Source organism: Phoenix dactylifera, chromosome 5 (assembly GCF_051530095.1).
Source record: "Phoenix dactylifera cultivar Ajwa chromosome 5, Ajwa_hap1_PhDact_Kaust_v1.1, whole genome shotgun sequence".
Taxonomy (NCBI): domain Eukaryota; kingdom Viridiplantae; phylum Streptophyta; class Magnoliopsida; order Arecales; family Arecaceae; genus Phoenix; species Phoenix dactylifera.
The window spans coordinates 35,393,755-35,405,262 of NC_143194.1; the positions used below are offsets into that span (position 1 = coordinate 35,393,755).

At 49.0% G+C, this 11,508-nt stretch overlaps 1 protein-coding gene and 1 long non-coding RNA gene across 4 annotated transcripts; both read left to right on the forward strand.

The window, feature by feature from the left end:
• Positions 1-3,671: 3,671 nt before the first annotated feature.
• Positions 3,672-7,660, forward strand: LOC103713430 (protein IQ-domain 26). Of its 2 annotated transcripts, none has more exons than XM_008800359.6 (4): positions 3,672-5,154; positions 5,365-5,861; positions 6,461-6,667; positions 6,753-7,660. In XM_008800359.6, exons 1-4 carry the CDS (start codon positions 5,067-5,069, stop codon positions 7,461-7,463), a joined length of 1,503 nt encoding a protein of 500 aa, XP_008798581.2. In that variant the 5' UTR covers positions 3,672-5,066; the 3' UTR covers positions 7,464-7,660. The 2 variants fall into 2 exon arrangements, with proteins under 2 accessions (XP_008798581.2, XP_088578718.1); XM_088722592.2 differs by having other exon boundaries at positions 3,672-4,086.
• Positions 7,661-8,880: 1,220 nt separating this feature from the next.
• Positions 8,881-11,152, forward strand: LOC148703582 (uncharacterized). 2 transcript variants are annotated; one of them, XR_016413361.1, is made up of 3 exons: positions 8,881-9,118; positions 10,053-10,151; positions 10,975-11,152. It is a non-coding gene; the product is annotated as an uncharacterized LOC148703582 (long non-coding RNA). The 2 variants fall into 2 exon arrangements; XR_015987476.1 differs by lacking the exon at positions 8,881-9,118 and having other exon boundaries at positions 9,248-10,151.
• Positions 11,153-11,508: the final 356 nt, after the last annotated feature.

Genomic DNA, 11,508 nt, shown 5'->3' on the forward strand with positions numbered 1-11,508 from the left:
GCAAAGATAAAGTATTTTATCACACGATTCCTCAAGCAAATGACTAAACCACCCCAGATAACATTTTAATTTTAGCAATGGGTTGCTTTTATAAGAGGACTATTCTGGTCACTGGGGCGCATAATTCCGACCATCTAGGAACCTTCTGTTACCTTAAAGATGTCCCCGTTTCAAAAATTTAAAAAGATTCGGTATCTTAGCGGGAAATTCAAATGGGGCCAATTTCGTAATTCCGATCATCGTTGGGCTGAATTTTACGGTAGTAAAAGGGGGTGGTTCTATATACACCCCCCCTATTGCTCAGGACACCCCCCAAAAATTAAAAAAAAATTAAATACTCTCTACACCCCCCTATTTGCTAAGGACACCCCTAAAAAATTAAAAATTCCTAAATTACCCCCCACCCTTCCCACCCCCTCACCTAAATTGCTCTCTACACCCCCCAAACCCCCCCCCACCCCGCTCTTCCCATCCAAAACACCCGCCGGCTTCTCCCTTCCGCCCAAAAAACCTAGCCTCAAGCACCTCCCCGGCCATCTCCCGAGCAACGAGCACCTCGCCGGCGAAGGAGGAGGGGGGAGGCGGAGGAGGAGGACGGGGAGGCGGGGGGAGGCGGAGGGGGAGGTGGGGGATGGGGAGGAGGAGGAAGGAGGACGGGGAGGTGGGGGAAGAGGAGTGAGAGGAGGTGGCGGAGGAGGAGGGGGGAGGCGGAGGAGGAGGACGGGGAGGTGGAGGGGGAGGTGGAGGGGGAGGACGGGGAGGTGGAGGGGAGGAGGGGGGGGAGGTGGGGGATGGGGAGGAGGAGGAAGGAGAACGGGGAGGTGGGGGATGGGGAGGAGGAGGAAGGAGGACGGGGAGGTGGGGGAAGAGGAGTGAGAGGAGGTGGCGGAGGAGGAGGAGGGAGGCGGAGGAGGAGGACGGGGAGGTGGAGGGGGAGGTGGAGGGGAGGAGGGGGGGAGGTGGGGGATGGGGAGGAGGAGGAAGGAGGAAGGGGGGGTGTACTGAGAAAATTTCAAGGGCAATATGGTAATTACACTAAAGGTTAGTTTGGGTATTTTTTTTTGGTTTTTGGGGGGTGTCCTGAGCAATAGGGGGGGTGTATATAGAACTACCCAGTAAAAGGCCATCCAAGGTAGCCAATATCTAGGGTGGTTCTATATACACCCCCCCTATTGCTCAGGACACCCCCCAAAAATTAAAAAAAAATTAAATACTCTCTATACCCCCCCATTTGCTAAGGACACCCCTAAAAAATTAAAAATTCCTAAATTACCCCCCACCCTTCCCACCCCCTCACCTAAATTGCTCTCTACACCCCCCAAACCCCCCCCCCCCCCACCCCGCTCTTCCCCTCCAAAACACCCGCCGGCTTCTCCCTTCCGCCCAAAAAACCTCGCCTTAAGCACCTCGCCGGCGGCCAAACCCCCTCCGTCTCCCCCTTCTCCCTCTCGTCGCCGGTCGGTGCATTGCACCTCGCCAACGCCCAAAACCCCCCGTTCCCCCTTCTCCCTCTCGTCGCCGGCATTCTCCCGATCTCCGACCACCTCGCCGGCTTCTCCCGGAACCACCTCCCCGGCCATCTCCCGAGCAACGAGCACCTCGCCGGCGCCTCCACGACCATCTCGAGGTAGCTCCCCCCCCCCCCCCCCCCGCCTCTAGTGCTCCGTTCGGCACTGGATCGCCGAACAGAACCCTTCTGTTCGGCTGAACAGTGCCGAACAGAAGCCTTCTGTTCGGCAACCCTCAACCGAACAGAAGGCTTCTGTTCGGCACTGTGCAGTCGAACAGAAGCCTTTTGTTCGGCGATCCAGTGCCGAACGGAGCACGAACCGTGAAAAAAAAAAATTTCGAAACAAGGTGGAACACGTACCTTTGCGGCCGATTCTTCGTCCCAAATCACTAGTTGCTTGTCCATGCTTCGAATGGGGCTTAAATCTCCTTCAAAGGTCGCCTAAACGATGTAAATGGATCGAGGGGTTTAAGGGGGGTTTGAGGGGGGGTTTTTTTTTTCTTTTCAAAACGAAACGGAGGAGGAGGAAGGGGGGGTGTATGAGAAAATTTCAAGGGCAATATGGTAATTACACTAAAGGTTAGTTTGGGTATTTTTTTTTTGGTTTTTGGGGGGGGTGTCCTGAGCAATAGGGGGGGTGTATATAGAACTACCCTAGCCAATATCTATCCGCGTGGATCGCCAGAAGACATCCCGAAATCAATATAGCCATCCATCATTCCATAATTACGAAAACGACCTCCTCCGTTCGTTTATAGGGCTGTCAACGAGCCGAGCCGAGCCCGAGCCACCGCAGGCTCGGCTCGGCTCGTTCCATAAAAATCTAGGCTCGAGCTCGGGCTCGGGCTCGATACCGAGCCCTGTACTGGGCTCGGGCTCGGGCTCGCCTGGCACAGCTCCGGCTCGGGCTCGGGCTCGTGAGGCTCGTTTGCCTGAGCCCGAGCCTGCCCCGGCGGCCGGCGCCCCATCCCCATAATTCGTCGGAGGACGGGAGGAGAGAAGAACGAAGGAAATAAAGAAAAAAAGAAAGAAGAGAAGAAAGAAGGGGGCGGCCGCAAGCACCACCGGCACGGGCGTCGGCCGCGGGTCGACCGCAGGCGCCGGAGGCTCGGCCGCGGGGGAGGGAGTGAAACTTTCACTATGAAAGGAAGGGGGTAAGGGGGACCTCGACGCAGGAACGGCCGGATGGGGCGGCGGCGCTTCACGCTTGTTGCCTTCCCCGCTGGGGGCGACGGCATCGGGGACGGAGAAGGGAGAGGAGGTTGCGGCGAAGCTTCTCGGAGAGCTAGGATCGGGTGTACGGCGTCGTCATCGTCGTCGGAGGGGAGGGGGCATCGGCTTCGGGCTTGGGGGCAAGCCGGCGAGGAGAACGGAGAAGAAACCGAGAACGGCGAGAAGAAAGGAGGGCCAGAGGCGGAGGGGATTAGGAAATGTTCTGGAGAAACCGAGAAGAACGGAGAGTGGGAGACTAGGGCATCATATTCGGGCTGTTTGCCGTTTGGTTTCCTTTGGGCGTTTGAGGCTTTGAGCGTGGGAGTCCCAATCACCCAAGTGGCTAACAGGCTAAGTCGCGAATCGGGAGGGGCTCAGGGGGCGGAGCGGCTGGGCCTGGGCGTGGGCCCGCCGGCTGGGCCTGGGAGTCTCACACAGTCACATACTCACTAGGGCTCGTTTGGGCTCGTGAGCTGCTCGGGCTCGAGCTCGAGTGTAAACGAGCCTCATGTTGGGCTCGGGCTCGGGCTTGTTTCACTAACGAGCCGAGCCCGAGCCGAGCTTTTACCGAGCCGAGCCCGAGCCGAGCCCGAGCAGCTCGGCTCATTAACAGGCCTATTCGTTTATCCCCAATTTGCTCGCAAGCCATTAGGAGAAAATTACGCAACCTAACCTCATTCAGTACGGTCGTCCCGTTTTGGTAATTTGGCGCAAATGCAGAGATATTTATAAGAAACCGTTTGGATATTGCCAGACGAGCGGCGAGATACTCGTGCCGGGTCTTTAATGGCCTCTATGTCAATTGTCAGCCGACGACTCGGACGCTCGCAAATATACCAAAATACCCCTGCTTTCATTCCGGTTCCGCTGCAGATATGGCGAAATCCAGGGGCTCTTCCGGATCGTGGCCATAAAATAAATGCACAGGGACACGTGGAACCCGAAGGGGGATCGAGACGTTCCTCTGTCGGAAGGCCGAAAGAGGGAACTTTCGCCCGATACAATAAATGGGCCTTGGTTTGCTTTGTAGACAAAAAAACGTTGCCTCGCGTTGTCCGTGAAAAGAATTTAAAACTTTCCATTCATTTCAGACGAAATAAAAACAAAAGCAGAGAGAGAGAGGAAAGAGAGCGATGAGATTCCCTTTTTCAAATTCCCCCTCCTTTTCGTCCAAAACCATCGATTCCATTTCGGAAGCTGGGAGGAGGAAGCACAGAGAAAAGCGACCAATCTCCATTCTCCCGTCATAAAACCATATAAGAATCCTTCCTTTCCTCTTCGTAGCATAGCCTCTTCACCAAATCACAAGCCTCCCACAGGCTTGATAAAGGGAGAGAACTGTCGGAGTGGAGTGCAGAAAAAGAGTAAGCTTTTTTTTTTGTGTGTCAGAGTCTTTTTTTTTTTCTTCTTCCCCAGTTCCATGGTCGCACCTGGGACAGAAGAGAGAGGTGGTGCCTGTAATGGCAAGAGATCGAGCGCCATTTCACTGTCTTTTTGATGACGTGTACTAAGATCTCTGCAGACGAGAGAGTACTCGGTCCTCCCGTTTTTTCTCTGTTGTATGATATCGGCCTTTGAAAGCAGCGCTTTCAGAGCAGAAAAGCTGGATGGTGTAGCAGAGAATAGGAAATGGATAAAAGTTAAGGGAGAGAGAGAGAATTTATGGTGAATAAAAGGTAAGGAAGGGAGGGAGGGAGGGAGAGAGAGAGAGAGGGAGGGAATTTATGGTGAATAAAAGGTAAGGGCGCTTTACGAGATTGTCAGCTGACAAGGGAATTGAGGAATATACTTTCTCGCTAGACGCGATACTTGACAGAGAGGTGAGAAAGGGAGAAGTGGAGTATATAATCGACTATGTTTTCCATTTTGATTTAGGTTTAGCGACGTTGTCCGTTTAATGAAAACCCAAGCTTTTATTAGTAAATTAAATAGGGGTGGTAGGGAAATCAATTATTTCTCCACATTTAAGAGACCGTTCTTCATTCTTTTCTCACACTCTCTGTCTCTTCTGCTAAATTTGTGGAGAAGTGGAGGATATTTGGAAACATGAGCTGTTTCCTCCTGCGCCTTTTTGAACTTCCAAAAAAACACTTTTTAGTGGAATTAGTCATTCCATTTTTTTTTTTAAGAGAGAGATCCTCTTTAACCAAGCAAATTAGCTTTAGATATAAGAAAGGAAAGCCCAATACCCCCTTCGACTTCTTCCCATTTTCCGATATCTCTGGGACTGAGCCCAGCTATCCCATCTGCCAACCTCTTTCCCTCCCTCATCTGCCTCCCGCTCACGTTGAGTTTTCTAATGGCTATCCTTTATGGGTTTTGTCTATTAACTCCCAATAGTTGAATGGGCTCCGGGTGGGAAGGACATTGCCCTGTTTCTTTCGGGGACATCCTCTTGTCTTGTAATGCAGTTCATCACGAGGGGTTGACAGGTTTTTGTTCAAAAAAAGTTCCCATCTATCCATCCTTTCCATTCTCCATTACTATTTTCCTTTCGTTTCAAAGTGTTTATAACCGTTTCTCCTCTTTTTGAGTTTTTTTTCAGCTCTTATCCCGCAACCCCCGAAAAGAGAATTCTTCTGCTTAGTTTTTTATGTTACGTGGCCATTTCATTCACATCCCTTTACCACTTCTCTTTGTAGAACCTCCAAGCCAGTTCCCCATTTCTAGCTCTTCTACTCTCTATTCCGGCCGGAATTTGTCAGGTGCCGGCGGCCGGGAAATGGGTCGGGCTACACGGTGGCTGAGGAGTCTCCTGGGCGGGAAGAAGGGGATTAAGGAGCCGAAGGACTACACCAGTTGTGGGGCTGAAGAGAGGAGGGAGAAGAAACGGTGGAGCTTTGGGAAGTCAGCTAGGGACCTTGGCGAAGTGGTTGTGGGCCAGAATCCTTCTACAGCGGTGTCAGTGGACACGGACACGGCATGGTTGAGGTCTATCTATGCTAAGACTGAGAAGGACCAGAACAAGCATGCTATCGCAGTGGCGGCGGCCACGGCCGTAGCTGCCGATGCTGCCATGGCGGCGGCACAGGCGGCAGTCGCGGTGGTTAGGCTCACAAGCAAGGGGAGAGGCGCCACTATTGGAGTCCACGAGCGGCAGGCGGCTGTGAAGATCCAGACTGCTTTCAGAGGCTATTTGGTAATGATAATTAGAAGCCTTTTCTATTAAATCCTACTATCCTTAGAATTTAATCTGATTCCAAATGCTTATGAAATTTTAGCTCACAGGATTGATTGCTCGGTGAATTTGATACCTTCCCTTCTTTCTTGTTGTCATTTCATTTCCAATTACTACATTTACCTTTTTTGGTTGAACACACATTTTACTGCAAGAATCAATATTTATGGGTATCCTTCCCTGTTCATTTAAACCTGAACTTCCTGTCTTAACTATTCTTTCCAGCTTCTAGATGTTCGAAGAGCGAATCGTACACTTTTATTTCTCCTTATTTGATTTATAATGGGTTCTCATCAATTCTTGACGATCGCTCTGGGGTATTTCTGTTACTTACTACTATCTTCTGTCATGTAATTACGGAGTTCCCTACTATTTCTTAATTCGTTGTGTTCTTAATCCAGTTCACTCTTGTCCCCCATTTCTGAATGGAATTTATAAAGTTGGGCAACTTAATGACTCTTTTCTCTTGTTCCGCATCTCCTGTTTGGCAATTGATAAACCTTGTTCTTTAATTTATTCAGCATCATGGGATTAATTCTCTGGATTTGCCTTGTCTGCAGGCAAAGAAAGCTCTCCGGGCTCTCAAAGCACTTGTTAAGTTGCAGGCCTTGGTTCGAGGCTATCTAGTTCGCAAGCAGGCAGCGGCAACCCTTCAGAGAATGCAAGCTCTCATCAGAGCTCAGGCCACCGTTCGAGCTCAGAAGTGTCGCAATCTTCTTCCAAATGACCGGAGGTTTCAACCAGAAATCCGCTCCAGGGGATATCTGGTACGTTAAAATTTCCATTTTTTTCCAGTCAAGGCATCATAGGACAGCGGCAGTTGACTCCTTCCCCTTCCCGCCTCGATCACAGGAAAGGTTCGACGATACAAGGAGTGAACGCTTGGCATCAGTCCACAACCGGAGACTATCGGCTTGTCTTGACAATGCTTCCAATATTGGATTCGACCGGAGCCCAAAGATCGTCGAAATCGACACCGGCCGGCCCAGGTCGCGATCTGCCCGCCGGACCAGCCCCTCCGTTCCGGACCTGGCCGACGACCTGCCCCCCCAGTCAATCTACTCCCCTCTTCCTTGCCAGATTCCGGCCCGGATCTCCATTCCCGACCGCCGGAACTTCCAGGACTGCGACTGGTGCCTCACCGGCGAGAAATGCCGGTTCTCAGCCACAGCGCGGAGCACCCCCCGCTACATGAGTTACACCCAAAACATGCCAGTGACTCCAGCCAAGAGTTTGAGCGGCGCTGACGGAGTCTTCCGCCGGTTTCTAAACGCTCCCACTTGCCCAAGTTATATGGCAAACACTCAGTCCTTCGAGGCAAAAGTCCGGTCGCATAGCGCACCGAGGCAGAGGCCAGAGCCGGCCGGGACAAGAAAAAGGCTCCCTTTGAGTGAACTAATGGTGGAGTCTAGAGCCAGTCTCAGCGATGTTGGAATGCAGAAGTCTTGCACTCAAGCTCAAGAGGCTTTCAACTTCAGGAGTGCCGTTGTGGGCCGGATTGATAGGTCTTCAGAGTTAAGCTGGGAAGCAGAGAGGGAGATCTACTTGCAGAGGAAGTGGTAATCCGTTGAGTTCAAACTTTAGAATAAGAGAGTGAAGTCCTCTTCTTTGCATTATTTATCCCTTTTCGTTTCCTGTTGCTGTAACAACATTAGAAGAGAAATCAGAGAGTGGTTTGGTGTCAATTCTTAGAATCTATCCAATTCTAAGTTTCCTTTGTTTCACGCCGGACTTTCATTTAAAAAATGTTAAATGTCTTATCACTGGAAGAGGAATAGCAGCAGGAGCTCATATTTTGTGTGGACCTTTTTACGAGGTTGTACCGTTGTTATCTTTTGAAACGTACAAGAAGGCATTGTTCGCGTTGTTAGATCGGCTTCATTACCCAAAACCTAAGCAAGGTCCCATCGATTGCATGGTTTAGAGTCGAGCATGCGCGTGCTTGGAGTGGATCGCCGGACCCAAATCAACTGTACCTACACCGGATGGTGAGCTAAACTTATGATCCTGGTCGGGTGGCAGCATGGTGTGCTCCGTACGTTTTCAGCTGAGTTGGTGAGGACGGGTGGGTGCTCGAAAGCAGTGTAGGTCCGACCCTCCTTTGGATCAATTTATTGCCCTGCACGGCATTGACAGCTTATTTTGTCCTTGCATGTTTAGGTTTGGTGATATGTTTAGCATTTCATGTTTTTAGGATGAATCTGTGGTCAAGCTTAATAACAATGCAAGCACTAGTTTTGATCCTGAAATGTTCAACAAGGAATCCGGAGTTATGTAACATGAGACTAAAAAGGGATGTAATCCTGAAGTGATGCTCGTGCATTGTAACCCCAAACTACTATAAGTCACATATATTTTAATAACGTATATTTTTTTCATTATGGATGCTAGGAATGTGTTTGGTTGCGAAAGTTCGGCTTTGAAATAGAAATGAGAATAAGTGACTCCGACTTGAGCTTTTTAATTGGTGAGAGTCTCATTCTTATTTCATTGGGAATGCACCAATCCTCCAAAACCTAATTATGGCCCTTCCCAATTATTTAACTCCCATTTGTCAGGTTAGTTTAAAAGTTGATTTTCTAGAAATACCACTTTATTTAATTGATTTTTCACAAAAATCCCAACCGGCCATTTCGATTCTAATTTTTGTCATAAACCAAATGCATCGGAAAATATGAGAAGTTCAATTTTCATGTCAATCTAATTCGAGCTCGATTCTGATTTCGATTTTGGTCGTGAACCAAACGCACCCTAAAATCATTCTTAGAACATCCACGACCTTCCTACATATAAGTCATAAAGTTTATCTTCATTTTATGCTATTATTGGTTATACAATAATGTCCTAGGGCATGCTAATCGAAAATCTATATATCGTATGTGCTTGTAATACCCATGAAAAAAAAAGAAAAAAAAAAAAGAAAGAGAGACGGGCCGGCCCGAAAAGACCGGGCCCATCTCCCTTTTAAGATCGTGCCCTAGGCACGATCGTGGAAGAGGGGGAGGGTGCAAGGGAGCGGCGGCGGCGTTAGGGGGGGTTTGATCGCCGGAAGAGACGAGCGCCGGAGCCGTGAACCGGCCGGCCATGGAGGAAGCCGGAAAGCCTCTCCTCCCTTCCCCACAAACCGGGAGAAAAAGCTTTGGACCTGTGCTTGTGCTAACGGATTTCTCCACCCATCTCTCGCCGGAAAGGTCGCCGGAGCACCCCGTCGGGCTGAGGTAAGCATAGCTCGTCCTTTGTACTTCCTTTGCTAGGGGTAGGGCTATGTTGGATGGGGGTTTTGATCGGTGAATGGTCGGAGAAGAGTCCGAAACAGGGTACCCCTGTTTCGGCCTCTCTCTTGTGGATCTTGCTGCCGCCGGCCGCCGGGATTGGCCGAGAACCATGGCATTGTGGTCGGTCGGGACTGTGAGAGAATTATTTTGGGATTTCTAGGGTTTATTGGAGAAGGGGAGAGATGGATCCGGGGTCTTCTTCCTCGTGATCCCATCCTCTCCTCCTCTTCCCCTCGTCGGTTGGCCACCGGCGGCGGCGACGGCGGCTGGGTGTCGTCGGTTGGGGGCCGAGCCACCATCACGGTGGCCTTTCCGTGGAAGAAATGGAGGAAGGGGGAGGGGTCTGTGTCGGCTGGAAAGAAGAAGAAGGAGAAGAAGAAGAAGAAGAAAAAGGAGGAGGGAAAATAAGAATATAATAATAATAATAATAAGAGGAGAAGGAAAAGAAGAAGAAGAAGAGGAAGAGACTTCTTCTTCTCTCTTTCTCTTGGCCGGCCACCATCGCCGGTGACTGCAGCAGGGGCGGCCGGCGATGGTTCGGCCAATGGTGGCCGAGGGTGGGGAAGGTGAGGGCACAGCCACCCCGGCTGTTGCCCTTGGACCAAAGAGGTGGAGGAAGAACCCTTCTCTATCATCCACCCTTCTTTTGGTCTTTTCATCGGGACCGGCCATCGTCGCCGGCGTGGCAGCGGCCACGGCTGGCAACGACATGGGCCGGTGGTACAAGGGTAGGAGTCGGGCCACCCCGACTGCCCTAGACTTGGAGAGATTGAGATGTTTGGGGATCTGGTTATGGACCCCATAGTAAATATCAATTATGGTTTGGAATATTTAAATATTAAATGATTTAGTTTGTGATTTGTAATTGATGTTGTAGAGGAAGAGTCGGCAGAGCCAGGAGGTTTTGATCAGGGGACTCAGCACCCCAGCGCGTAGGTTGTGATTCGGACTGTGTTTGAGTCAGTCTACAATTTCTGTAAGAATCCCTACATCTGAGCACTTCTATGCATATATTGATTTATCGTTGGATTTATTTACGGTTTTGATGTTATTGCTTGTGAGTTGATATGATACATATGAGACGAATTTTTATCAACATATTTTCATGATTATGTTGTTATTGTTTATGAGTTGATGCGGCACCTATGAGGCGTGCATGTTGTTTATAATGAAAATATTGAGATAAATTCATTTGGGAAGAAATAACATATTTTTTGAAAATTTATGAAAATATGTGATGTGATGGAAATGTGATTGAACATGTAAAACTAGACATGTAATATGGGTTGGACTAACCTTGTCATAAGATAGCCTCTACGAGCTTATGCGTAGGATAGCGGCCACGAGCTGATGCGTGGGATAGCCTCCACGGGCTTACGCGTGGGATATCCTCTACGAGCTTATGCGTAGGATAGCCTCCACGGGCTTACGCGTGGGATAGCCTCTACGAGCTTATGCGTAGGATAGCCTCCACGGGCTTACGCGTGGGATAGCTGCCACGAGCTTATGCGTGGGATTTGTGCAGTCTTGGACTGGGACATGATCTTGGTTAGTCCAACGCCAGAAATGAAAAGTTTGAAAACTTTGGAATTTGAGTAATACGGGAATGGATCACATAATGTGAAAAAGGATTTGTGTATATGTACTGATTACATATATTTGTTGTTTGTTGAGCTTTTGAAATGATGAAATGATATATATATTTTGATACTTGATTATTTTATGATTTTGTTGTGTGTGGCTGTTGGGATTCTTACTGGGCTGGAAAAGCTCATACTACACTTCCATTTTTTTTTTAGAGGCACTGGATTCGTAGAATCTGTCGGATGGGACAAGAAGTGAGCTCGATCTGGAGTCAGACTGCTAGATAGTTAGAAGTCAATTTATCTTTTATTTATGGACATTTGAAATTATGTAATAAATCAGTACATTGTAGCTGGATTTGATTGAATTACATCAATCTTTGGTTTTGGCATATATGTGAATGTTGTACCTTTTAGGCCTTGCATGATCTTTAGGGCACTGCTCTAGGGCTCATGCGGCCGGTCGCGTGCCGGACCTGGGTGATGGGTTCGGGGCGTGACAGTGCTATTATGAGTAAATTTTTTTTAATTTTTATATTTATATTATTTTCCAAATGAACATACATAAATATGCAATTTCCAAATATGATCATATCCAGCAGTGCAAATGAGTGGGGGCGGACCAAGGCACGAGTGATCTCGACCTGACATGATATCTTGAGTCTGTTTTTATTTTTACTTATCAAAAAGCATCAAGAAACATAAATATAGCCTACTTTCTCTATCAAAAAGCATCCATGAAGCCGCCAT